The sequence below is a fragment of the Hermetia illucens genome, chromosome 3, assembly GCF_905115235.1.
Source record: "Hermetia illucens chromosome 3, iHerIll2.2.curated.20191125, whole genome shotgun sequence".
NCBI lineage: Eukaryota > Metazoa > Arthropoda > Insecta > Diptera > Stratiomyidae > Hermetia > Hermetia illucens.
In genome coordinates this window covers 78,472,079-78,498,096 of record NC_051851.1, presented here as the reverse complement: position 1 = coordinate 78,498,096, position 26,018 = coordinate 78,472,079, and the positions used below count along the sequence as shown (strand labels likewise).

At 39.8% G+C, this 26,018-nt stretch overlaps 4 protein-coding genes across 4 annotated transcripts; 2 read left to right on the top strand and 2 right to left on the bottom strand.

The window, feature by feature from the left end:
- Positions 1-118: 118 nt before the first annotated feature.
- Positions 119-1,645, bottom strand: LOC119651138 (eukaryotic initiation factor 4A-III). The gene is made up of 3 exons (XM_038054533.1): positions 1,475-1,645; positions 833-1,391; positions 119-775 (listed from the first exon to the last, which is right to left on the bottom strand). The coding sequence occupies exons 1-3, from the start codon at positions 1,605-1,607 to the stop codon at positions 268-270; spliced, it is 1,200 nt and encodes a 399-aa protein (XP_037910461.1). The 5' UTR covers positions 1,608-1,645; the 3' UTR covers positions 119-267.
- A 91-nt stretch (positions 1,646-1,736) lies between these two features.
- On the top strand, positions 1,737-11,661 carry LOC119651137 (eukaryotic initiation factor 4A-III-like). The gene is made up of 3 exons (XM_038054532.1): positions 1,737-1,986; positions 10,411-10,969; positions 11,027-11,661. The coding sequence occupies exons 1-3, from the start codon at positions 1,851-1,853 to the stop codon at positions 11,532-11,534; spliced, it is 1,203 nt and encodes a 400-aa protein (XP_037910460.1). The 5' UTR covers positions 1,737-1,850; the 3' UTR covers positions 11,535-11,661.
- Positions 11,662-20,201: 8,540 nt separating this feature from the next.
- LOC119651149 (electron transfer flavoprotein subunit beta) lies at positions 20,202-21,629 on the bottom strand. Its single transcript, XM_038054554.1, has 2 exons — positions 21,466-21,629; positions 20,202-21,381 (listed from the first exon to the last, which is right to left on the bottom strand). The coding sequence occupies exons 1-2, from the start codon at positions 21,514-21,516 to the stop codon at positions 20,668-20,670; spliced, it is 765 nt and encodes a 254-aa protein (XP_037910482.1). The 5' UTR covers positions 21,517-21,629; the 3' UTR covers positions 20,202-20,667.
- A 388-nt stretch (positions 21,630-22,017) lies between these two features.
- LOC119651148 (3'(2'),5'-bisphosphate nucleotidase 1) lies at positions 22,018-23,410 on the top strand. The gene is made up of 2 exons (XM_038054553.1): positions 22,018-22,404; positions 22,464-23,410. Exons 1-2 carry the CDS (start codon positions 22,282-22,284, stop codon positions 23,268-23,270), a joined length of 930 nt encoding a protein of 309 aa, XP_037910481.1. The 5' UTR covers positions 22,018-22,281; the 3' UTR covers positions 23,271-23,410.
- Positions 23,411-26,018: the final 2,608 nt, after the last annotated feature.

The following is a 26,018-nucleotide window of genomic DNA, read 5'->3' as shown; positions in this document are numbered from 1 at the left end:
TAATAAACCATATACAGTCATTGAATTGCCTCCATTGCAGGAAACCAAGGCACGAAAAGGCTGTTAGTGCTGCCAATCAATAAACGCACGTTAATCAATCCGAGAAAAGCAATCTTACAACTTTCTTTAGTTGAATATATTTAAAAGTTTCATAAATCTATATAAAAAATGAATTAATGATAAATAAATTATTCGCATTTTATTCACACACTCGACGCTGGGTTGAATAGTTAGATACATACTCCTGGCTAGATACATTCTACGTATCTATATCAAATCTGCCACATTCATAGGCATTTCATCAATTTGTGTTGAATAGTATTGTTCAATATCTCGCAGGATACGTATATCATCAGATTTCACAAAGTTGATTGCAACACCCTTGCGTCCAAACCGACCCGATCGACCAATACGATGAATGTACAACTCACGATTGTTGGGCAAATCGTAATTGATGACCAGGGAGACCTGCTGTACGTCAATGCCACGAGCCCAAACGTCTGTGGTGATCAGAACACGACTTTGTCCCGATCTGAATTCTTTCATGATTTCATCACGTTCCTTTTGAGGCATGTCACCGTGCATTGAGCTTACCGTGAAATTAGCTTCTCGCATTTTCTCCGTTAACCAATCAACCTTTCGTTTGGTGTTGCAGAAGATTACAGCTTGTGTGATTGTGAGGGTATCGTAAAGGTCGCAAAGGGTGTCAAATTTCCATTCTTCCCGTTCAACAGCCACGAAGAATTGTTTGATGCCTTCAAGGGTCAATTCATCACTGTAATAAACAAAAGGATTAAGGTTGGTTCAGTTCTGTTGAATCGAAATGATTTACCGTTTTACAAGAATTCGGATAGGATCGGTCATGAACTTAGAAGTCATCTCTAGGATTTCGTGTGGTAGAGTAGCCGAAATCAACACAACTTGAGTAGCTGGTGGTAGGTAACGATACACATCGTAAATCTGCTCCTTGAAGCCCTTATTCAACATTTCATCGGCTTCATCGAGAACCAACATTTTGATTGATCGCGTTCTCAGCACTCTCCGTTTAATCATGTCGAAAACTCGTCCTGGCGTTCCACTGACAATGTGTTGTCCGTAATCCAACTTGCGGATATCTTCCCCGAGGTTTGTACCACCGATACAAACGTGACACTGAACATTCATGAAGTCACCCAAAGCCAAGATGACTTTCTGAATCTGGACCGCCAATTCACGGGTTGGTGAAAGGCAGAGAACTTGAGTTTCACGGAGTGTTGTGTCCAAGCTTTGGAGGATGGAAATTGAAAAGGTTGCGGTTTTACCGGTACCAGACTGAGCTTGAGCGATGACATCGCGACCTTTTACTATGGGAATGATACTTCTCTGTTGAATAGCTGATGGTTTTTCGAAGCCTAGAAGCGGAAACATCAAAAAAATATTTTGTAGGTTAGTATGTCAAACTTTAGAAAGTGCTATAAATCGACTCAAAACTTACCGTACGCGTATATTCCACGGAGAAGCTCTTCCCGAAGGTTCATAGAATTAAATGTAGGTATAACTTCCACATCTTCGCTTGTCTCGAATTCCACATTCGACAAATCTTCATTTTGTTGATTGCGACGTGCCATCGTTCTTGCTACCCACTTGACTTTTCCCTATGTTCGTATTTTCTCGAAGATGGCGCAGGGGAAGTGTGTCAAATTCTACAACTCCAGGATTTAAGAAACATCATTAACACCGGTCGGTAGGCAGACATTTCAACTGGGAGGTTTGGATGACGTTTGTCACTCACTGATTTGTTTGGTTTATAAGGCTGGGGGCAGTTTGTTTTGCAAATAGTTTGTGTTTTCCGCCGCTGAGGAGACTGCATAATGGCTAATCGCAGGGGACAACAGACAGAAGATTTATCGAATGTCGAGTTCGAAACCAGTGAAGATGTGGAAGTCATACCGACTTTCAATTCTATGAATTTGCGTGAAGAACTTTTACGCGGCATTTATGCGTATGGTGAGTGCTTGTTTTACATGAGTGTTTTGTTGTAGTTCTAAAAATTACAATTTTATAGTGTATATTGTCTTGTTGTTCGGTGTTTACTCTAAATGAGATAATTGTCTGAAAACAATGCTCAATATACATATGGTTGGAGTAGGCAAAAAAGCAATTTATGTTTAGAAATGTGTAGTATATAAAAAAAGAATCTCCCAACCGTAAAGTTTTCCGCACTTATCAGGAAAAGATCCACCTAGAAACACAGCAGGTTACAATTGGCGTACACTTTCCTACACAATAGTTACAGATTTCGAAGCAGGCTTACGTTCAGAACAGAAACTCAATGTTTTTTTTTTTGTGAAATAAAGCTTTTGCTGCGCGGCTAATATGATAATTGCTACCATCTCTAATTCCTTACAGTATTTCGTTAATCTTCTTCTTTGTAACGCTACAGCCCGTTTCACAACTAGGGTTCCCGAATACATTGCTGGGTCAGTGAGTTCATCATTCAGTGAGCCATCCTAACATAAAATAAGTTTACAACTTAGAAACATTGAGCTTAATCTTCATGTGCATATATTTAAACTTTGATAGGAAACACCTAATAATATGATTTATTTGCAAGCTGTATTTGCCTTTTTATTTCATGTACATTTTGCGTCTTTCGATAATTCCCTTTCCAAATTATCGGCAGATTCCAGGTTGTACTCACCAACTATGATATTTTGCTAGCTGGCATCTGTTTGTTAGTTTGGGCCATTATCTTGCCTTTATGTTCATTGGCTCGCAATCCTACCTCCTTGGTTCCCATCATCAAATTAGAAGAAGGTTTCTTTAGCGCGACGAAATATTGATATCATCGGCGTACGCCATCTCTTCCGTTGACTTAAAGGGTTGCATCTGTTTAGAGACCCAAAAAGAGGATTTTCTCGAGACTTTTTTTTTGTCAGCGCATTTTTAAATTGTAATTCACAATCAATATACCAATCCATTAAGCAACTCTTCTAGATTATGAAAAATGAACGGCGAGACGAGCAGTATCTGGAAGCATTATTTTTTTTTTCGTGATCTATACAATTTTAGCTATTGAAGAACACGCGATTATAATTTTATCAGATTGGCGAAGCTTAGAAAAAATCCCCTTTTCGAAAAAAAAACGAAATAAACATTTTATTAAAAAATTCTTAATTCCATTAATTGTTAAAATTAAATAAAGAAGTTACAGTTAAATTTTCATGTCATCGGATGAAAACCCTTAGAGTTCTATTGCTCATCGATTTTGAAAACATGGGTTCGAGAAATGCCTTTAAAGTTAAAAAAGACTATAATGAAATCGTTCTTATGTGGTTCATAAACTGTGTTCAATTTAACACTTCGCGATCCCAGCACTCAGCCCTTCCATAGTCATATGTAGCAATTTCAGCTCTTTTCTGATTGTTGTAACGCTTCGTCCCGCCTCTTCGCGGCTTCCATGTGGATTGCTCCAGACGAACGAATTTGAAAAATATTTCTAAGTAGATTTTATACAAGAATATTGCTTATGTATGGTAAAACATCCCTAGATTGTTGTTTAGGATCTGCGGGATCCTAAGTCCCCATCCACTTGATGGTGGACCGGACTAAATGAGGAGCAACTTACTCCCTCGTTTTTTAGTCCATGGATCCCTAGTATTGGAGCGTAGCACCCCAAGCATTAAGAATTGAAAGAATCAAAAATTTTGACTGACGGTTTCGTCCAGGGCAGAGGCAACTCATCAGACGCTGCCTCACCTCTGCCCTGGGAGCAGCGTGACCGAAAGTGCCAACAGGTGGAAAGACGCTCCCTGTTATCATCGCAAAAACACGACAAGGTTGCGAATTATATTGGACTTAAAACCTTGGATATCAATAGGCAATTTGCTATTTGCGTGCTCAATTTAGCTAAAGAGCATTGGGACCAGCCCGTACCCCTGCTATCAGATGGACTTAAAGTGCGACGTTGGCCATATGATGGGGCGGTTGATACTGTTGTTTGTTCGTTTGAAGTCGCCGTATCTTTGGTAGAAGTCGACGTTGAACACAAAGCACTTCTGGAGCATGGCAACCTGTAAAACCATCCTTGTATTCCCTGAAGACTATTTCTACGTAGGGCTTCGGCTTGTCTTCGAAGATCAGAAATCAAAATTAATTTTCATAGATTGGTGAACACTTTGTAAACCCAAAAAAGAAGGTAGATGCCCGCGCAATTGCCGCTATCCATTTTGACACCTTTTTTGTAGATTGCACTGATGACGCTTTTACGTCTTTCTGTCGTGATTTCCTCCTTCCGTATTTACTGGACAAGGATATTGATGATTTTTTTCGCGCAATTGTTGCCAGGGTTGTGGAGACCGGCAAAAGACGACGCCCACTTTTCTTTTACCTTTTCTTATCCGCCGATGATGCCAACATTTTTTGATCTATACATATTTATTTTTGGTTAGAATCTAATCTTTATCCTTTTCATTTCTTTGTAAACTTGTTTTGTTTTATTAGCTGCAAAATTATCATTAATATTCTATAGTATATTCTCAAAATGGTGTCTTCTTTTTCTGCAGTATCCTATTGGCTATTCTCCACAAGCCTGCAATCATCGCTTTCCCTATCCGCTATTTGTTGGTAATCCTCCTCAAACTAATTGTTCCTTCTTTCTCGTGATTCCAATGCCAATGTTACCCCCATGATGGTTTTAATTGCGATCTTACTCTGGTTCATAAATCGGTGACAGTTTATTTATAATTTGTTTATTATCTATTTTCCATCATTGAATAGGGATGTTAATTTTTTTCCAGATTAGACACATACGCCTGGGTCAGTAGACTCTGACGTCTATCGATATAGTCTCTCAATGGCTGACTTTGTTTTGGTACAGTATAGAATGTGATGGCGATAGGTGGTTTTCACTAGGCAGTGCTCAGGGCCACATTTCGCTTTTTGATAAGTAAGAACATCGACGCAATTAGAGGCCCATCTCTTCTCGGCGATCTGAAAAGGCTCAGGACCTTTTGTGTACGCACATATGTGGAAAGTATGTGGAGCTTATATTATATTATTCCATTATATCTTTATTGGCCGTGGAAACTGAATCCTCCTTTTGTTCCTCGGCACATACCCTCCCATTTCCAATTTGGGCCTAAATATCTCCAAGCAATATTTTTACGTCATAGTGAGGTGGTAAATCATGCTAAGTTGAACGACTATTGTAGAAGTTATTTTTTTTACCTCATCCGTTCCTCCAGTAAAATCATGCGCGCTGGCTAGCCATGGTTCAAAAAATTTCAGCCTTGTTCAAATCACACAATCTTTTGTCGATAACAAATGGGTTGAATATTTTATCAATGAATGCCACTCCAAACTCTCTCTTTCCCGTAGGTTTCCAGCCTTTAAAGATTGGGCGCGATTTCATATTCATAATTTTACTGCCTAGTAATTTCGTTTTCTAAATTGCTGCATTTAGTCCGAAGAGGATGTAAAGGGTGACGCATTCCAGTGTTCAACAGAGTAATCCCTTATCCGTTTGCGTGGTGAATTCTGCTGATCCATTGCAAAGCATATTCTCGGGTTTGATGACGATAGGGTAAAACTAGGAAGGGCTGCCGGCTCTTCGCTGGTAGACACAAATATAGCGTCTCCCGTCTCTAATTCCCAGTAATGTTATCCGATATCACCACGCGCAGGTTCGATTTTGTTAGTAGATTAAGTAATTATTATCATAAACTTAGAAACGTTTTCCCTCTTTAAAATGACAAAATCGCCATTTTAATTTTGGGTATGTTCTTTTTTGGTGTAAAGCACTAGATATGCTACATGTTTTGCCAAAAGGAAAGAAACTATAAAAAACTTTTGTTAAAAATTACAATATTTCCAGAGAATTCAATGTGAATCGCGTTTTCATCTTGGTCACGGCGATCGCACTCAACAACTCCTCGTCTTGTTCCTTATTCCGGGTTTGCTCGTCATTATTTTATATTAATCGGTGGACTTCAAATCCACCTTATTTTCAATTCTTTGCCAAAATAGGTCAATCTATTTTAGTGTATGTTGCTGATGAGTTGAATCGATTTTATGTGTGTGGAGTTCATTCCAGTTGCCAGTAAGAAAGAGTATGTACAATGAGAGTACTTTTATTTTAACCGTAGAGTAGAGAGAGTACTTTTTTTAAAACAAAAATATATTTTTTAATGAAGAATCAAGAATCATCCAGGCACTTCAGGTTGTGAAGGAGTGCATTCATCTCTACAACCCCTCTTCCTACTGGAAATTCCATCCATATGTAAAAGGTTAGTTCTCTGTAAGCAACCGACACAGCAAAATTACAAAACGGAATTTGTTTCCTCTAGACAGAATTTTTTTCTTATTAAAATTGTACCAGTTTTTTGTTGTCAAATACTTTTATTTTTAATTATGCACTTACATCAATTATTTATTGAGTTGATATCTACCTATAAGTTCCTCATAGGATTGGGGTCTGCCCACTTTAACAACTGGAACCAGTTGTCCTCAAACCACTTTTTTGCATTTTTGCTGGTATTGGCCTTTCCTCCCTGTTACAAGGCAGCATGACGTTTCGCAGTATATCCACATAAACGTTTGGAACGATGATTGTCCAATACATTTGACCTATACCATAAGAGCGGCTCCACATCACACTGGTAAAACCAGAATTGGGTGGGCGTCTTACGTAACTACGGGATCCTCTGCCAGCATACAACACAATCTTCCACTCATAAGACCATAAAATGTTCTTCCATTTCTCGGTCTCCTAACACGGTTTCGGCTTCTCTGCCAAACTGAAGACTTTACGTAATGTGGCTTTTAGTAAGAAAACGAATACGAACGTCTTCATTGAATTATTATCAGTTTTATGCATTTAAAATATTTTCTGATGATTTTGCTCCGAAATTCAACGAGTTACTGATTTACTACTTAAAATTATCATTTAAACAAGAAACAGAAGCATCAAGCCTACATTCTCCTTTGTAATTATTAATATTAAGAACATAAATGATGATTCATTCGGACCTTTTTTAGAGTAGGGTTCTTCTGAGGGATCACCAAACTGTCTTGCCACTTTCATTTAGCATTCTCCAAATAGTTCAGTTGTACTGCGAAAATCAGCGTTTAGTTAAAAGTGTTTTTCGTGTACTTAGAGGTGTTTTTGTTGAACATCATCGGTACATTTCGAGCTTGATGGAGGGTCTTCAGTGATAAGCCAGCTTCGATCGACACTTTGGAAATAAGCATTACTCACATTATTCGTGAGATACCAAGTGCTATGTTCGAACGCATAGCCCACACATTTTCAAAAACTACCCAACCGAAAAAAGCATGAAAGTGCGCCTATATGAAATCTAGGCCTCAAAGTATATCCCGCTCTGATATATATTCAAAAAAAACTTAATAACGAAATATTACCCAATTTTGGAAATTGGCCTGAGAAAACCTGTAGGAGTACCATTCTGGAAAGTTTAAGCCGCAAAAGTAGGGTGCTGACACCATTAATCACGTGAAATTTTACATATAGTACTAAAGCCCCACATAGGAAATACTTACTGTTCCCCATTCCTTTTTAAAGTTTTGTGTAAAACAAAACTATTAAAATCGGTTTAATGTCTGTCGGTTCAAACGAAATTTGATGGATATTACTTTGTGATTTGTGGTAAATTTGATTTCGGATATGTGTCTGTTATGAAATCAATGAATACACTCCTGCAGCAGAGGAATAGGTTCCACTTTGCTTTAAAAGATTTAACTAGATATGGCGTGACGGGTATTTTGCTGATTTGGCATATTAAATTAAAATCCTGAAAACAAAAACGATCTGTTTTTGAAAGTAAAATTTAAAGATACATCAGAGTGGTTATCATTTGGTAATAAAATACAGATTCCATTCGGTTTCTATACCCTTTGAATGTATTTTTATTTGTATACGACTCTATTCTATTCATTTCTTTGATCTTCAATGATATTACAAGATGTCTTTGAGTGCCCTAGGCGCTTTTGTGGCTCTTCAAGAATAGCGTCACCATATTGTTTATTTGTGAGTGGTGCTGTTATGACGAAAGTCCACCCCTCTATCTTCTTGCAAAGATGACTTTGTTACATTTTTCAAAATTTATCGAGATGGCGGGTTGACTCCATAAGCTATTGAAGATCCCGCTTTTAATGTCAGGCTGTCCGAGAATCATGTGATATTAGAGAGAAGACTCGCACTCAAACAGTTGACTTTAGATTTGCATTTGCTAAAAGACCACTAACCACGGTACTCTTTTTCTTCAGCCTTTGTCCCGTTCACAAGCGGGGTCGGCTCGTCGTGATCGATTTCTCCATTTGGCTCTATCGAATGCCTGATCTGAGCGCAATCTCGAGGCTTTTAAATCCCCATCCAGGGTATCAAAGCACCATTGTTTCGACTTGCCTTTGGTCGTTTACCATCGACTTCGATGTTCAGATCAATCTTGGCAAGTGAATTCTCGTTAGCACGAATTGCGTGACCATACCATCGAAGACGCCTCTCTCGCAACTTTTCCACGATCGGTGCAACTCCATAACGATCGCGGATGTCCAAAATATGTGACGCCACTAGTCCACCGTAACATCTTCGTCTCCATTACCGCAAGACGCCGTTCATTGTCTTTTATAGTCGGCCAACCAAAACCATAGAGGGCGACTGGGCGGACGACATTGCGGTAAATTTTAGATTTGAGACGTTCGTTGATACGTCGATCACAAAGAACAGCAGTTGTGGAACGCCACTTCATCCAGGTTACGTTAATGCGTGAAGCAATTTCATAACGCAATTCTCCATTGGCTGATAACGTTGACCCGAGGTATTTAAATCGCTCAGTTCTGCCGCTGACAGTGATTGTGCCTGTTTCATGGGGATCGGTCGTCAAAAATTCAGTTTTGTTTAGATTCAATCTGAGACCGTGTTGCATGAGGCGATAATGCCATTTTTGGACAAGTAGCTCGAGATCATTTTTGCTATCAGATGCTAGGAAAACATCATCTGCATAAAGCAGTGTGTAGGCCGCAGGACGTTGGATATCTCGTGTAACGGTGTCCATAACCAGAACAAAGGAGTAGTGAGAGGGCGCTTCCTTGATGAACACCAACAAAGACACCCGCCATACTTCGAACTTTACTTTTCGGATCGTGGTAGAGCAATTGAACCCAGCGCACGAGTTCTTCTGGCACTAAGTGTTGTCGTAAAGCATACCAGATGAGTTCGTGTGGCATACGGTGAAACGCTTTAACTAGATCCAGAAATGCAATGTAAAGAGGGCGATGCTTCTCACGGGGTTTCTCCATGAGTAACCACGCAGCGTGTATTGCGTCAGAAGTTCTGCAGTTTTTGACAAATCATGCTTGATTCACGGTTATTTCAACGATTTCGCGAATCCGGTTGTCAAGAATGCGTCCAAAAATCTTCATGGTATGGGAAAGTAACCGGATCGGACGGTAATTTGAACATTCTGCTGGACTACCTTTCTTTTTCCATATTGGAACATTGGTACTTTCTTGCCAGTCAGATGGTATTCTTCCTTCCTGAATAACCCGATTAAAGAATTCACTGAGCCACAATGTTGGGTCCCAGCTCTTCGCTCTCCAGAGCTCAGATGCGATGTCGTCAGGTCTTGTGCTTTCCCCGATTTCATTCGTTTTATTGCCTCCTCGACTTCAGTTGCGCTGACAGGTGGAACTGCTGCAAATGTCGGCAATGATTGTAGGCGTGTAATTTTTTTTCATCAAATATAGTAATGTAGGGTATCAAATGAAAGATCTCGCCTAGTACGAAGCCGGTCTTAGTTTTGGCATTTATTGTTCTTTCTTCAAAAGTAGCCGAGAAATCGAAACTTCGACTTAAACAAAGATTTTATGTACTGTGAGTATTTGGAACTTTTAAAGGTCTTCTAGTAATGGATTCTCTAATCGTCATTATCCTTTTGGAATAAATCCATAGCTAGAATATGGACTTATGCAAGTGCTCCTGAACAGTAGTGTCATTTAATTCTCAGAATATTAATGGGCTCAATGACAGAGGCTTGGATTAACGTGTTGTTACTTAGCTAGCGATATGTTGGTAGAAATTTGAAGTTTATATCTGTAATTAGCATGTTCACATTGTTTTCTATTGAATCTTATCATAGTTTTCATGCTCTATACATCCTTGCATCATTTATCGATAAGCAGCCCTTTTCCCACTTGATTTGAATGCAGTATCCAACCATTAGACTGCCCGTTTCTGCGATCCATACTTAAATTTCGGATTATTGTATTCCTTCTCGATCATAATGAAATAGTAACTCAGAAAAAGTCTATGTAAATATTTTGCACTCATAAAAGAGTTCTGGCCTTATTCTCCTTAATTTAGATTCGGTTTGATTATCAATAACTAATTTTATTAACATTCTTATTTTCCAGGATTTGAAAAACCGTCCGCTATTCAACAAAGAAGTATCATTCCCATTGTAAAAGGTCGCGATGTAATCGCTCAAGCCCAATCTGGTACCGGTAAAACCGCAACCTTTTCAATTTCCATCCTCCAAAGCTTGGACACAACACTCCGCGAAACTCAAGTCCTCTGCCTCTCGCCAACCCGTGAATTGGCGGTCCAGATTCAAAAAGTAATCTTGGCTTTGGGGGACTTCATGAATGTTCAGTGTCACGTTTGTATCGGTGGTACAAACCTCGGGGAAGATATCCGCAAGTTGGATTACGGACAACACATTGTCAGTGGAACGCCAGGACGAGTTTTCGACATGATTAAACGGAGAGTGCTGAGAACGCGATCAATCAAAATGTTGGTTCTCGATGAAGCCGATGAAATGTTGAATAAGGGCTTCAAGGAGCAGATTTACGATGTGTATCGTTACCTACCACCAGCTACTCAAGTTGTGTTGATTTCGGCTACTCTACCACACGAAATCCTAGAGATGACTTCTAAGTTCATGACCGATCCCATTCGAATTCTTGTAAAACGGTAAATCATTTCGATTCAACAGAACTGAACCAACCTTAATCCTTTTGTTTATTACAGTGATGAATTGACCCTTGAAGGCATCAAACAATTCTTCGTGGCTGTTGAACGGGAAGAATGGAAATTTGACACACTTTGCGACCTCTACGATACCCTCACAATCACACAAGCTGTAATATTCTGCAACACCAAACGAAAGGTTGATTGGTTAACGGAGAAAATGCGAGAAGCTAATTTCACGGTAAGCTCAATGCACGGTGACATGCCTCAAAAGGAACGTGATGAAATCATGAAAGAATTCAGATCGGGACAAAGTCGTGTTCTGATCACCACAGACGTTTGGGCTCGTGGCATTGACGTACAGCAGGTCTCCCTGGTCATCAATTACGATTTGCCCAACAATCGTGAGTTGTACATTCATCGTATTGGTCGATCGGGTCGGTTTGGACGCAAGGGCGTTGCAATCAACTTTGTGAAATCAGACGATATTCGTATCCTGCGAGATATTGAACAATACTACTCAACGCAGATTGATGAAATGCCTATGAATGTGGCAGATTTAATTTAAGTAGAAAAGTTACGTCTAATGATGATAATTTGGTAATTATGAGAATGTAATGGATGAGAGTTTGTTTGCATTTATTCCGCTAATACATAGAAAATATTATGAATAAAGAATAAGATAAAATAATATATTTGAAGACTTTGCTGCCTTATTTCAAGTTTTGTGGTGCAACTGCCAGCATTTCTTGTTATTCTATCATTTCATTACTCCTCTTGTTTTCAAAGTTCTTGAAAAATATACACGAAAGTGGTTGATGAAATCCAAACAACTGTGTCTTTGCAGCTCCGACACTGTTGTTTATGAACTGTCAGGAATTTGATGTGATCTTGTTTCAAAATCACCAAATTGTATTGGGCCTGATTATGATCGCATGACCTCATTTTAATAAGCTTGATATATTTTTTGGTACTTACTGTTTATTCAAACCGTGCGATAAAATTCTGTTATATAATGAAAATATGTATATACCACATACAATGTGCGTATGTATATGTTGATTGATTCTGAAGTAGTTAGTTTGCAGTGTTGGACGCAATTTAATTCATTCGAAAGGTTAACATTTTCGCAGGAAAGTGCCCAGAAAAATATTGTTGATTTATTTACCCCTACGTGCAATTTTAATAATATATTAATCGTTGGCGCACCAATCCACATTTGATCAGCGCCTTGAAGTGTGTTAGAGCATTTCATTCAAGACCGTAACGGTACACTATAGGATTACAATCCACTATAGGAGGCAATGTGGTCAGCATTGCGCTCGCCCGAGATTATTACCCTGATTTGACTCAGGTACTCATTCACAGCTGAGTCAACTGGTATCCGACGTCAAATCACGATACAAATTTGACTGTCATCAGTGAGATTGGAACCGCGACCTTCCGTACGGTAGCCTTGCGTTCTAATCACTCAGCTATCCAGACACGTGCGATTTTAGCATAATAAATAACCATAAATGCACCAAGATTTTCTAACCAAAAAGTTCAAAATATGTTCTTTGACAGAATTTCCTACATAAACGGAGAATAGCTAATGCTTTCTTCACGGTAAAATAAAGTCTGGTTATCAAAACCATAGTAGACAATAGTATTTTAGCCAGGTGACCCTATGTAGGGAAAATAATATAATTTTTGTTAAATACATCTAAATATGAAAAAGATAGATATTAGATGAAAAGAATTCATATAGGGTTGTGTTCGGAATTCAACTATCCAATAAATCTAATTTATCCAAAGCCGAGTCCGCCAGGTCTTCGCACAGCTGTAGATATTTCTTTTAAGGTTGACGATGCTCAAAAAAAATTCTTAATAAAATTACGCCATTAATGACATTTGCGTCGGTGTGAACCTTGACCAAGTGGATATATATGGATATATTTTTGGAATAGCAGGAAACAGGATTGACTTGAAGACAAAGATAAAGGACGGGATCTTGAAAATATCGAACTATCATTTCAGAACAATTCCAAGATATTTCTTTCGGCTATAAACATGGAGCTATTCAATTGATAAAGGCCTATTTTCTTGATTATAAAAAGAAATGATATCGAGCCTTGAATCCTGACCTCAATGACTCTAGATATGAGAGTAAAAGCAGCAGGGAGAGTTATGAATGAGCTGAGGCTGAAAAAACTCGTAGTTGGTTTTAGTCCATCTATTAAGATTAGATAATGAACATGACAATATAATGAATGAAAATTCATTTGTTCTGAAACTTTTCTGTGTAGCATCTCGTCAAAACAGAAGGATTTTTATGCAAATTATTCACATAGTCACATACTTAACCTTTGTTTCTTGCTGTTCAATGGAATCGTTTACTACAGGAAACGTGTTTCAGCAGCCGAGCAGAGATCATGAAAAAATCGAAGATGGCTCTAGTAGACCTACCAAACACCGAGTATAAAAAATGTTTTCAAAAATTGAATAAAATGCTTTCGATAAGAATTACTTCGAAGAGACCAATATCGATTTTTATGAATAATTCTGTAGCAGCAATTAGCGATGTAAGTTCAAAGTTACTATTCCTTAAGCTACATTTCCCCTGCATACGACTGAACAGGGTCAAGTTTCCAGATCCATTGATTAATCCGAGGTCAGATTCGCACTCAATGCCGCTGCATTGCAAAATCGTTGCTACTTGAGGGAGTTCTCAACAAAATCCTCTCATATTATATCGCTATTTTGAAGTAACGTACACACATTTCAAAAGCGAATTTTAGCCAATATACGGTAGCCAGAGGTTGCAAACGAAAACCTTCCTTTTTCCGAGGCATAGATAACGCTTCATTAGCAAGCAGCAAACCCTAAAATGATGATACTCTATCAAAAACAAAACCATTGCCGCTTTTATTACGCTCTTTCTAAAGGCTAAATCATTAGCGATAATCGGTTCAAAAAACTCAAATTTGATAAAATGTTGCAAATCTGGCGTATATATACTCTAAAAATATCAAAACAAAATTCGAAGTTATGATAGAAGACCGAACTTTTCATAATACCTTCCATTCTGATTCCTTTTGGACGATTAGTTATTGTATGCACAGAGCTGAGGAAACTGAATGATTATCATGATTTATCAAAAGTTTAAACGCACTTTTTCGCAAAGTGACATTTTCGATGTGCAAGATAATTCAGAAAATACTTTTTTAATATCTTGTTACACACATCTTTTGTATAGTAGTATCTATTAGTTGAACTTCTAAGTTCCAAAATGTTATTAAAAAAAGCATAAAAAAAAATGTTTTATCCCTTAATATACCAAGGAAATTCATTGGGTCCTCATAAGACCTCAACTTGCTAAACAACGTTCACGACAGGAACTTGGGATGTTGAGGGTTAAAGTATAAAATTCACACTTTTTTTAAAGTTAAAAATTTTCCATAAGGCTTGGAATTTTTTAACATTTTATAAGTCACCTACTATCTAACAGATGGAAATCGATTACCCTGTTTGTGATGACCTTGGTATAAGTTCAAAGATGATTACCATTTTGTTTTTTTCAAGTAAAACCAAAGTGAAAAATTTCACTTTAATATATTGTGACGTCGAAGTTACTGTTTCCGATGTAGCCTTCATACATTGCAACCGCATAAGGGATGTTATTATCATCCATTTAACACATGAATGACGATTATCTCCACTTTGTACAGAGTACAGGTTGGAATTAATATAGTCTAACAACGCTGAATTCCCCCCATTATCCTGGAACATATCAAAATTTGATCAATAGAGAACAGGCTAGTTTCCGGCCTTAATTGTAAATTTGAAAACCGTCTGCGGGATACACGGCATTCCCAGAAACTAACAATTATTAGAGCAGTATTTAACAGTGCAAAATTTGAATTTGAAGTCCCAAGCGGAGTCTATCGGGATTGCATCTTGTCACCGATACTTTTTCTTCTTTTATTGGTGCCGCTATTCGTACTATCTTGGCTCTTGGAAGTGAAGGAACACCTCGGCTAAGCTGATAACATCTTCTTTTACGTAGGGCGGGCTAAATATAAACACTAACAAAGCCGGCATTGAATAATTTGCACATGCCGGTAGTATTATTTCAGCTGACGCCGGCAACGGACTTAATATTGCTCAACCTATTGCCAGCGCTAAGATTACTTCCACTGTTTTGTCAAAACCTTGAAATGCAACTATCTCAACACGAACATCAAGTTGCGCCCATGTACTCTCCGTGTTGCTAAATGGGAACAGTGGCTGCCACTGTTACTCGGAAGCTCCAAGCTTTCATCAACTCATGTTGAGACAATAAAACAATGAAGAACAACGCGGACGTACAGGATAGAAAACCCTGGACGTATTCATCAAAGGGCGAAAATGGTAGTGAATAAGTCACACATTGGGAAAGAACACAACTCCTTTGCGGGTTATTTCATACAATAGAACCTATTATCCCTATTATAGATTGCCGTCTCTTAAAATCATGCAGGAGTTGAAACACCTTGCCAAGAACCGACGGCGATCGAACGAAGGTGTGGTTGCTGCTCCCGAGGGACATACGCGTTGTTCAAAACCCAGTGATTATCCTTATAGTGCCGACAAAGGTCCTAACTGATTGTTTGAAAGCGCTTCGTCCCTACTCCTGTATGAATAGCCTTGTCATTCAACTCTAATCTTGTGCGCATTACAGCCCCTGGCAAAACTGTTAAACGCAGCATGAATTCAAATTCGTTATTCAATGCTACCAAAATTGACTTTCCGCTTATTTATCCAGATTTTAAGTCATTATGAAGGTTTTGTTATAAATAGAAAGTAATATTTCTTTAAAAAATAATTATTTATCTAAGTGTAATTTCGGGGTGTTTCCAACGATTAAATTATTTGAAATAATTAAGACTTGCTTTTTTCTATTCGCTAGTTTATAGGTCTTGCATGCAATTATTTCAAATGACTGATATATGATTTTAATATCTTGTCCTCCTGTATGTGTGGATGATGATTTCTTACTAGATGATGATGTTTTTTTTCAAAAACTGTGCTTTGGATGTCACATCTTTAGCCAATTCCAGAAATGATAGTACAGCAACTCCCTTAATGAGAGAAACTGGACACCTGACTACTGCCAGCCCGTCGATGACACTGTTGCCTAACTCTTCCAAAAAACGGAAGAGAAAGGCTCGGCAGAAGGAAACTTCAGCTACAAAGGAGAAGGGACCTTCCCTGTCAGAAGGGCGTCCAGCCGAAGACAACGGAAGGCAGTACGAAAGAAGGCGAAGATTCTTGAGAATGAGGATGTGGGCGTCGCTACACCACTATGGCGATATTCAGAGAAATCGGACGTAAGAGAGCGGAACTTTCGGACAAGCTGGTAACCCTGGGGAGATCCACGCTAAACGAGACAGACTTTTCAGTTAGTGGCGGTTTTCACATTAGACTACACTTATGTCTAAAAACAAGATTAATCAAATTAACCTGCAGCATGCCAAACCCTCTACCTATTGTGGCAGAGCGAGCAACTTGCGTGTGGGACGCAAGCAAGTGTGAATCGGCGTGGCCATTACATCGAAAAACAATTAAATACAAAAAAAAGAAAGATAATGACTTCCTCAGTGGTGAAGCCAAGTGTAAATTAAAGGGTATGTATGAAGCGGAGTTTCAAATGCGACGGAAAGATTGTTTCAATTGAGGTTCTGTGTGCCGCAGGTTACTGCCGCCATCGACGTGGTTCTCGGAACGCCTCTGCCTCAGCCACTACATTTATTGCAAGCACAAGTATTTGTAATCACCAGAGGGGCTGCCCGGATCCCGGATCAAATCAGCCAATTCACTTCCGACATTCAACACATGTTTGAAAAAGATAAGATAAGATTGCTGACACTTCATCACGTGTTACAGAGGTCAAGATCCCCACCACCGTCGATTTTCCGGCAATCGCCGAGGCACAGATAGACGACGCAGTTTTTCAGAGTTTGAGGATCAACTCCAAATGCACATTTAGAGAGTTTTCTATCTTCGGCTCACGATTTCCGAAAGGAAACATTTCACGCCTTCCACGATTTAGCAGACCCAGGCATTCGGACAGCGAATCGGGTAGTCACCGCAAAGTATTGTGTGAGTATCTTTTTATATTTCTAGCCCAAAAGGCATGTGTTCGTTTTAACAAAATCTTGATGACGGACCGGACCATTTGGGAAGCAACTTACTTCCTATCTTATGGTCCACGGACTCCCCTTTTTTGGGTTAAACTTCCAAGTTTATAAAAAAATTGACTGAAGGTTTCGTTCTTCCAGCATCCTCAACAAAAAAATTCACTTCTGCCTGGTTTAGGCTTTCAAGAGGCTTGCCCTACTTCCCGAGGCCGCCGCGTTAAACCGGTTCCATAACCGAGAACTGTAAAGACTCAGAAAATCAATCAGAGACTTCCAAATCGTGTTTGCAAAAGCAATAAGAATGAAGACTGCTTAAACTTCCGGAACCACGGATGATTCGACCAAGTTGGACTCCCTTAGAAGCCCGGATGGTAACTTTCACGAACTCTAAAGTCTATTCAGACTCTCTTAGAAGTACACCACCCGGAAAAAAGCTCTTAGGCGGTTTCTGTACACTTTTTACACGAATTGGGACAGTGCGGGAGCGGTTGTTACCAATGAAAAGGCGAAAGCTGGAGCACTTCAAAGCACCTGGTATGGATGGCATCTATCCAGCGACGCTAAACGAAGGTATAGAGCACTTAGAGTAACTTCTGAGGAATATTTTTCGAGAATGTCTTCTTCTGGGCTACGTGCCTTCCCCTTGGCTTTCCTTGAACCTCTTTGGTTTTAAAGATAGAGGCTGCGACAGTGAAAGGCGAGTACGCGATGGGGGTGTTCGTGAACATTGAAGGGGCATTTGAATATGCGCCCTTCCAAAAACTCTGTGATGCAGCCAGAGAACTTGGTCTGAAACTTCAATTAAGTAGATCTATGCTATGCTAACGTAGAGATTACTGTGGGCTGGAATGGATGTTGATCGCCACCTAACAATCGTAGCGCCGGAAGGCTGCCTCAAGGAGGTGTGCTATCGGCACTTCTGTGGAGTATGTTGATCGGCTCACTAGTATACGAACTGCAAAATTTTCCAATACACGCTCAAGCTTATGCGGATGACGTGGTTGTGCTAGTTGTTCGTCGAGATCCTAGAATGGTGTGCAGAAATACACAACGCGCCGTTGATTTGATTGCCAGTAGGTACCTCAGGCATGCACTTTCAGTAAATCCAAATAAAACCACAATATTATTTATAAAAAGGAGGAAACTGAATGGTCTTTGCCTTCCAGAGATGAGGGGTACGACACAACTCTCCGAAACAAACATGTATAGCTAAGGACAGTACGAACTCTTACAGCTTATGGGTTGCGTAGGCGGACGTTTGCCTCGTCATGGGGACTCAGGCCTCAAGAGACTGTTTGGTAGAAGATATGAAGTTATCTTGAAACGATGAGGAAACTCAGACGAACCATAAGAATGGTTGTCAGATTATACTGACGCCTTCTACACCGATGGTTCAAAAACAGAATAGAATTCTAGAGTAGAAGTTTACCTCTCGAATTAAAACGAAAAGCGGGCTTTTCCCCTTGGGACAATATACATCGGTCTTTCATGTAGTGTATATGATCCTAAGGGCGGAAACCTGGATGTCTGACGAATGGTTGAATGGCAGACGCATTGCAATCTGCAACGATAGTCAAGCTGTATACGGTGAAACTATTCAAGGTACCCGGTCATTTTGGATTAGGGGGAAATGAAATCGCGGATGCTTTACCCAAAGAGGGTTCAATTTCCCTCATACCTGGACCAGCAACTGGGGTGTCAGTAGCATTGGCTAATACTGCTATCAAAAAATGGGAACAAGCTCCCCATTATCACAAGTGGCTGAGTTTTCATGACACTAAACACACAAAACTTTTCCTTTCAGAACCTAACAAACATGCAGTGAAGTTTATACTATCGAAACGCAAGAAGTCTTGCAGAAGTACTGTTGGCATTCTGACAATTCACTAGATGGGCATATGCTCAGAATAGGAATTCTCTAAGATAATACGTGCGCATCATGTAATGAAGAAGCGGAGTCCACGGAACATCATATCAGATTTTTGGTGGTGATCTGCTACAACTGCAGCGAGTAGATCATATCCACTAACGGCAATCCTGCGGTACATAAACGAATCCGGGATATTTCGTCAAATGAGGGAATGGAATGCAACAGACCATTAGGTGCTGAGTGCTCACAAGCTTTGCTTCTCCCCCACCTCAAACACAAACCCACACATACTCCTAGGAATTCCTTGATCGACAGGTATATTGGTTTTGGATTATAATAAAAAATGTACCCACGGAAATATCTTGAAAAAAAACCTTTTTGGGGGGCTTCAAACAGTTTTAACCCCTTAAGAGGAACCCTTCCATTGTTTTTTTTTGAATTTGAAATGGAAAATTGTGAAATTGTCTTGGAAATCTGAAGTTAATTTGGAAAATTTCATACATATATAAATGATTAGAGTGACAACCGCATAATATCTCTGAAATTCATCTAAATCAGAGGAAGGGAGAGAAGAATCAGTTTCTAAATAATTAACAATTTTAGTTAACTGAGTAATTAGAGCACAAGCTGTCGTACGAAAGGTGGCGGTTCAAATGTCACTGGTGACAGTAGAATTTGTATCATGATTTGACGTCGGACACCATTCGACTCAGCTATGAATGAGTACCTGAGTCGAATCAGGGTAATAATTTCGGGCGAGCGCAGTGCTGACCACATTGCCTCCTACAATGTACTGTAATCCTGTAGTGTACCGTTCCAGTCTTGACTGAAGTGCTCTAACTCACTTCAAGGTCCTGATCCAATTGGATTGTTGCACTAAAACAAAAGTCACTATTTTCACCTATTAATTAAAATAAATAATTTAATGTAACTTTTTCTCCTTTGAATTATATAGGAGATATAGGAGACAAAATGTTGTCACAAGATAGGATAACGCAATCGTCCAGATATAGACTTTCCCAAAAAGCAAGTGAAGGGCGAACTACCAAAGTTGGCTTTGTTACATCAATTCAGAAAGACTAATTACACTTACTTCCAATTAGAAAATGTAAAACTACTATTGTTCCCATTTTCACAATAACATTCGAAATATCTAAAAATTACTTCATCTCATAAAACATATTTGCAAGGACATGTTTGATCGTACCTTTAAAACCGAATTTTCATTTATTTGTTGACGTTCTTACATCACAAGAACAAACAGAATTGTATCTATGGAAACTATTGATAAGAACTTGACATCCGAGCACTACAAAGATGAGTTCCAAAAAGCACATGATAACGAATCGGTTGTTGCGAAACTGTTCAATTAAGGATGATGTTTGCAATCCACTTTTCATTGTTATCATGCATGATAAGAGCAGTCAAGTGGGCACAGATGGGTTGAAGGTGATATGAAAACACTGAAATTCTTATAAAAGTTTTGTGTATTCGGAAGAGGATTTTATAAAAACTTTCTTTCGAAAAGGATTATATTAGTAAATGCATGGGATTATATGATTGCACGCTACGGTAATTAGGTTCATACATTGTACAAGGAATACACAAGGCCACACAATTCAATTGACCGCATCACAAAGTTGGCACCGCGGCTACTTTCGGTATGTTCCCTATTTAATATGTCCGCCTTCCTTCAATTTAGCAACGAGAGTGTCAACATCGGGGACAACGGCACCTGCTTGACGGACTGGTGGCTCTTCCACGGAGACGATATCAATGCGCGGCGTTGTATCCACTCCCAAGTCTTTAGGGGCAACTTTTTTGATGGGTTTCTTCTTGGCCTTCATGATGTTTGGCAGCGTTGCGTAACGTGGTGTGTTCAGCCGCAGATCGGCACTTAGAACAGCCGGACTCTTGCACTTTATCGTTTCTAAGCCTCCATCGATCTCACGGGTGATGGTGTAACCGTCGCCCGTTTTCTCAACCTTTGAACAGAAAGTTCCTTGGGGCCAATCCAAGTTGGCAGCGGTCATTTGTGCAGTTTGGTTGCTGTCGTCATCGATTGCCTGTTTGCCAACAATGACCAAGTCCGCTTTTTCGTCGAGGGCTAATTTTGCTAAGATCTTTGAAACGTGAATTGGTTGCAGGAGGTCATAGTCCTTTCCGCTAACTTCAACGTGAATTCCACGATCGACTCCCATAGCCAAGGCCGTTCGAATCACCTCCTGAGATTGAGTAGGTCCAATTGAGACTGCCACGATCTCAGAGGCTAACTTTTTCTCCTTCATTTTTACGGCTTCCTCGACAGCGATTTCATCGAAAGGATTCATCGAGTGTTTGACTCCTTCCGTCACCACGCCAGTTTTATCAGGTTTGACGCGGATCTGGAAAAATTGAATATTAATTGCATCTATCACGTTCTAGCATTGAATAGATTATGCTTCCAGCGAGATTAGAATAAGACTTACTTTGACGGCATAGTCCACAACTCGCTTAACTCCAACCAAAACTCGAGCCATTATTTAACTTATTAAATCTCGACCAACCCACAACGAGGAACCACAAACTAGAATTAAATAATATTCTGACCGAGAGGTTGTGGAGACGAGTTCACTTTATCAATTTGTGCGGTCCAAAGGTTGCGGTGCTGCCATATGTAATATATTTTGTGTAGAATTGGAGTGTCATGAAGAAGGTATATTCAAGCCATTTAAACTTTTTTGGCTTTTCGGGAGTAACACAAACATTTTCCAATATTTCAACATGTTTTAGTTGCTAAATTAGTTGGTTATATGGACAAAGCAGCAGTGTATCAAATGCTTAAAGGAAAATTGTTTGATGTGTAAAGCGTTAAGGCGTATCTGCAGGTAGCATCCACGGGAACTTTGTTTGCGTCTCCAAATTATTTCCTGAGATTAGTATACAGAAAGATAGAGCAGCAGCTACTAAAAGTAATGTCATATATACGTCATTTTCCAGATACACAAAGGACTAAAACCGAAACGATTGCATATGTAAATTGCCACTCAACGCTATGTCCTTTCAAGTTCCCAGCTCATAATTTCCAAATTATCAAGCATAGCAATTTTGTCCAGAAGTACCCTCCTATCTTATACCGACGAAAACAGCTGTTCAATAATTGTCTCCAAAGCAATTCCGCGATTCCTATTTGACATCAAACTTGTCAAATTGTCACCTCATACCTCCGTACTTTGAGTAAACAATTCGTGAAATATAGTTGGAATCCTGCGAAGTACAGGAGAAACGAGAGTTAATACAACAGCATGGCTTTTACATCGGCTCCTCTCATGATGCGGATCATGGCATCATCAATCAGTAGTGCAAGGCGAGCAGGAGTGATTATTAGGGATATCATGAAAACGGGAGAGTTGGGGATTGTTGACAAGGTAAGTCAACCAAATACCTCGTCCTGGCACTATAAAGAACCATAAAATCTTTTTCGCAGGGGAAGGACGACCCACAAACGGAAGCCGATCGAACTGCGCAACAATGCATCGTGGCATCGCTTACAAAGCTCTTTCCCAGCGTCAAAATCATTGGCGAAGAAGGAGCTTGTGAACTAAATGTGGCGAAAGAATTGATTGTAACCGAACTTGATACTGAATTTCTTAAAAACAAATGCCCAGACGAATGGTCAAATGTGCCTGCGGAAGACTTGGTGATCTGGGTAGATCCATTGGATGGCACCTCAGAGTACACTCAAGGCTTCGTCGATCACGTCACCGTGCTGATAGGTATCGCCGTAAAAAATGCTGCAGTCGGCGGTGTTATCCATCAACCCTACTATAAAAACTCGAGCACTGGTGAATTAGGACGAACCATTTGGGGCCTTAGAGGTTTAGGTATTGGAGGGTTCACGCCAAAAGACGCTCCTAGCGATAAGTTTATTGTCACGACAACCAGATCCCATTCGAATGCAACTGTCCAATGTGCATTGGATGCAATGCAACCAACAGAAGTGCTACGAGTCGGAGGCGCTGGTTATAAAGTATTACAATTGCTTGAAGGCAAAGCGCATGCATACGTTTTTGCGAGCGCTGGCTGTAAGAAGTGGGACACGTGTGCACCTGAAGCAGTGTTAGAAGCAGCTGGTGGCACTTTGACCGACATGCTGGGGCAGCATTACGTTTATCATAAGGATGTAGAATTCCCAAATCGGTTGGGGGTTTTGGCAACTTCCCGCACCGAGTCACATACCAAACTAGTGGAGCGAATTCCTCATAATGTACGCGAAGCGATGCAGAGTAAATGAATCTATTTTTAATACAGAGGGCGAATGGCTTACTGGTTGAAAATGATAATATTTGCATTTAAGCAATGTTGTTAGAGCTTAAATTGATTTTATAAGGGTCGAGTTGGTAATTAAATAGTTGAAAACTATAAATAAAAGTATTTTAGTTTTTTGACTCCTAGTCAACCGGGAAACAAGTCAAAGTTACAGCTGAGAATTGGCAAAGTTGAAAATTAATTGATTGAGATTTTCGACGAAAAATTATATAGAAACTGATTAACTGCCTTATTAGCGTGAATCTCCATTTTTAAACTCCCACGAATGACTGGTTTTTTTAAAGATTCGACTTCCATTACTATGCATGCAAACTTACCGCAAGGAAAACAAAAGAGTATGCACAAGGGTACGTGATGTACTGCGTTACGGTGTCACCAATCTAGAGCGAGGAAATATGACTCCCAAAACTTTTCAGGAACCCATTTCAGGCGACCATTTCTACGACAGCGATGAAGCATCCGCTAACAGTATGGCAGTCGCAAACATCTAATTCCGCATCCAGGACTCACAAATACATCAGCCAGTGCCAACCTAAAGCCAAACAAACGAACGAAATCGAACATCCTACCAATTGTTTTCTGGAGTACATCGGCGCCGAAAATCTGACTTGCAATATGTCCATAAACGAAGCACACAGGTGGGAAATGCTCCGTGGATACCATGACTGTCCGGTTGTGGATAAAGTCCGGTGGGCGGGTAACTTAATTCGTATGGATGAGGATGATGCCACCCGGAAAGCCTATAAGGGAATATCTATGGTAGAAAAAAAAGACGAGGCAGACCCTGCCTGAAATGGAGCGATGGCGTCGGTCAGGATGCCAGACAGCTTTTAGGGATATCGAATTGGTGGATCTCGGCGCAAAACCGGGATGTCTGCAGTTCCTTATTAAGGCAGGCCTAGACCGGATACCGGTTGTTGCACTGTTGATGATGAGTTACAGGACAGGCACGTAAAATCTCGTAGAATTCCTATTCTGAACATATGCCCAAAATCAGCTTGAAAGACGTTGTATATTGCCTCAAGATAAAAGCCTACACCTCATTCGCATTCCGTTGCTCTAAAAACATGTGCTATTGTTGACTGATCGGTGCAGAAGAGCTCAGTAAATCGCGCCACACATTTTCCTGATTTCTAACAGTTTTCTCTGCCTTTGAGAATAACTTCACATCTTCTACCAAACAGATGTATCTGCATCCAAGAAAATGAAAATGTGGTTTTTCATTCTATCAATGAGGTTTCGTGCAATTTAGGGTTGAGTATTATTCTACGCGGGGAATACTGTGGAAAGGTTATTAGCGTTATCATATTGGGTATTGAAAATCCGACGAAAAATGATTGCCTAAAGGCTCTACATATGATGAACTATCAATTCGTTGCGCAACAAGGCAACGACTAGTTTCGTAACTTATGTCATATTCATATTTTTGAAATGTAAGGTATATTCGAGGAAAATGACAAATGTACGGATACGGACTCTTTCGAACGACTTCAACATACTCGAAACTACTCATATGAGGTGACACCCTTTAGGATATAATTAAAACATATTGCCGAGATTGGACAGCAAATCGCAAGTGAAACTCTACGACCTTTAAACAAACCCCAGGCTTTGAGAGTATATCAGATTTTTCCGTAGTAGGCTATCTCATCCGATGAAAAAAGTTTATCTTAGAAATGCTAGACAGTTTTTGCATGATCTTCCGAGATATTCACAGTTTTACAATAAAAAAAACTTCAATATTGGTGCAGCAATAGTGTATCCGGATGGCTCAAGTGGTTAGAGCGCTGGGCTGTCGTAGCGGAAGGTCGCGGTTCAAATCTCGCTGGGGGCAGAGGAATTTGTTATCGTGATTGGATGGCGGACACCAGTCGACTCAGCTGTGAATGAGTACCTGAGTCAAATCAGGGTAATAATCTCGGGCGAGCGCAATGCTGACCATATTGCCTCCCACAGTGTACTGTGGTGTACCGTTACGGTCTTGAATGAAGTGCTCTAACACACTTCAAGGCCTTGATCCAATATGGATTGTTGCGCCAATGATTATTATTATTATTAATAGTTTAGACAGAGTCTAATTTCATGGGACAGCTTTAGTGGATGATTTTGCCATCTGCTGTAGTCGCAATACACACGTAATTACATGGGGCCGAAACAAGCCGTGACGATTAGGGCGAGAATGACATTTTCGACACAACGTTTTATGCGTATTCAAAGGTCCGCAACCACACAGCCTATTCGGACCAACTTCGAAATCTGAGCAGTGATGCGCTGGCTTCGTCAACCGTCAAATATTTGAAAGTTGTGTCTAATTTGCGGCTGGTCGTCCCCTTTTTTAGCTCCTATTATTTTCCCCAGGACCCTCCTCTCGCAGGTATTGACCAGTTTTCCAGAAGTTTATATTAGGGTCCATGCTTCACATCCGTAGCGTAGTGCAGCATTATCGATTTGTATACTCGGAGCATGGCATTCCTGGATATGCAGTTGAATTGGGCATTTTATTTCGTCCACTTCCAGGATTTGGCGCTCACTGAAACAATTTTCGTATAAACAATCAGCCTGTCGGCAATTCCAGCAGATATAAATTGACCACACTTTCTCCGTTTCCGTTTTGAATGAATTAACAATAATGATATAGTCAGTATGGGTCCTCTGGGTTTCTAGTGAAAAGATTAATGGATTAAAACGCAACACCGTTTCATTCGCTGCTCTT

Bases quoted from the DNA above. Each gene is read 5' to 3' on its own strand.
- LOC119651138 (XM_038054533.1), bottom strand. From the start codon at position 1,607: ATGGCACGTCGCAATCAACAAAATGAAGATTTGTCGAATGTGGAATTC. The intron at 1,392-1,474 runs GTAAGTTTTGAG...TTCCGCTTCTAG, and splicing joins CCGTGGAATATACGCGTACG to GCTTCGAAAAACCATCAGCT. The intron at 776-832 runs GTAAATCATTTC...TGTTTATTACAG, and splicing joins ATCCGAATTCTTGTAAAACG to TGATGAATTGACCCTTGAAG.
- LOC119651137 (XM_038054532.1), top strand. From the start codon at position 1,851: ATGGCTAATCGCAGGGGACAACAGACAGAAGATTTATCGAATGTCGAG. The intron at 1,987-10,410 runs GTGAGTGCTTGT...CTTATTTTCCAG, and splicing joins ACGCGGCATTTATGCGTATG to GATTTGAAAAACCGTCCGCT. The intron at 10,970-11,026 runs GTAAATCATTTC...TGTTTATTACAG, and splicing joins ATTCGAATTCTTGTAAAACG to TGATGAATTGACCCTTGAAG.
- LOC119651149 (XM_038054554.1), bottom strand. From the start codon at position 21,516: ATGGCTCGAGTTTTGGTTGGAGTTAAGCGAGTTGTGGACTATGCCGTC. The intron at 21,382-21,465 runs GTAAGTCTTATT...CAATTTTTCCAG, and splicing joins TTGTGGACTATGCCGTCAAA to ATCCGCGTCAAACCTGATAA.
- LOC119651148 (XM_038054553.1), top strand. From the start codon at position 22,282: ATGGCTTTTACATCGGCTCCTCTCATGATGCGGATCATGGCATCATCA. The intron at 22,405-22,463 runs GTAAGTCAACCA...TCTTTTTCGCAG, and splicing joins AGTTGGGGATTGTTGACAAG to GGGAAGGACGACCCACAAAC.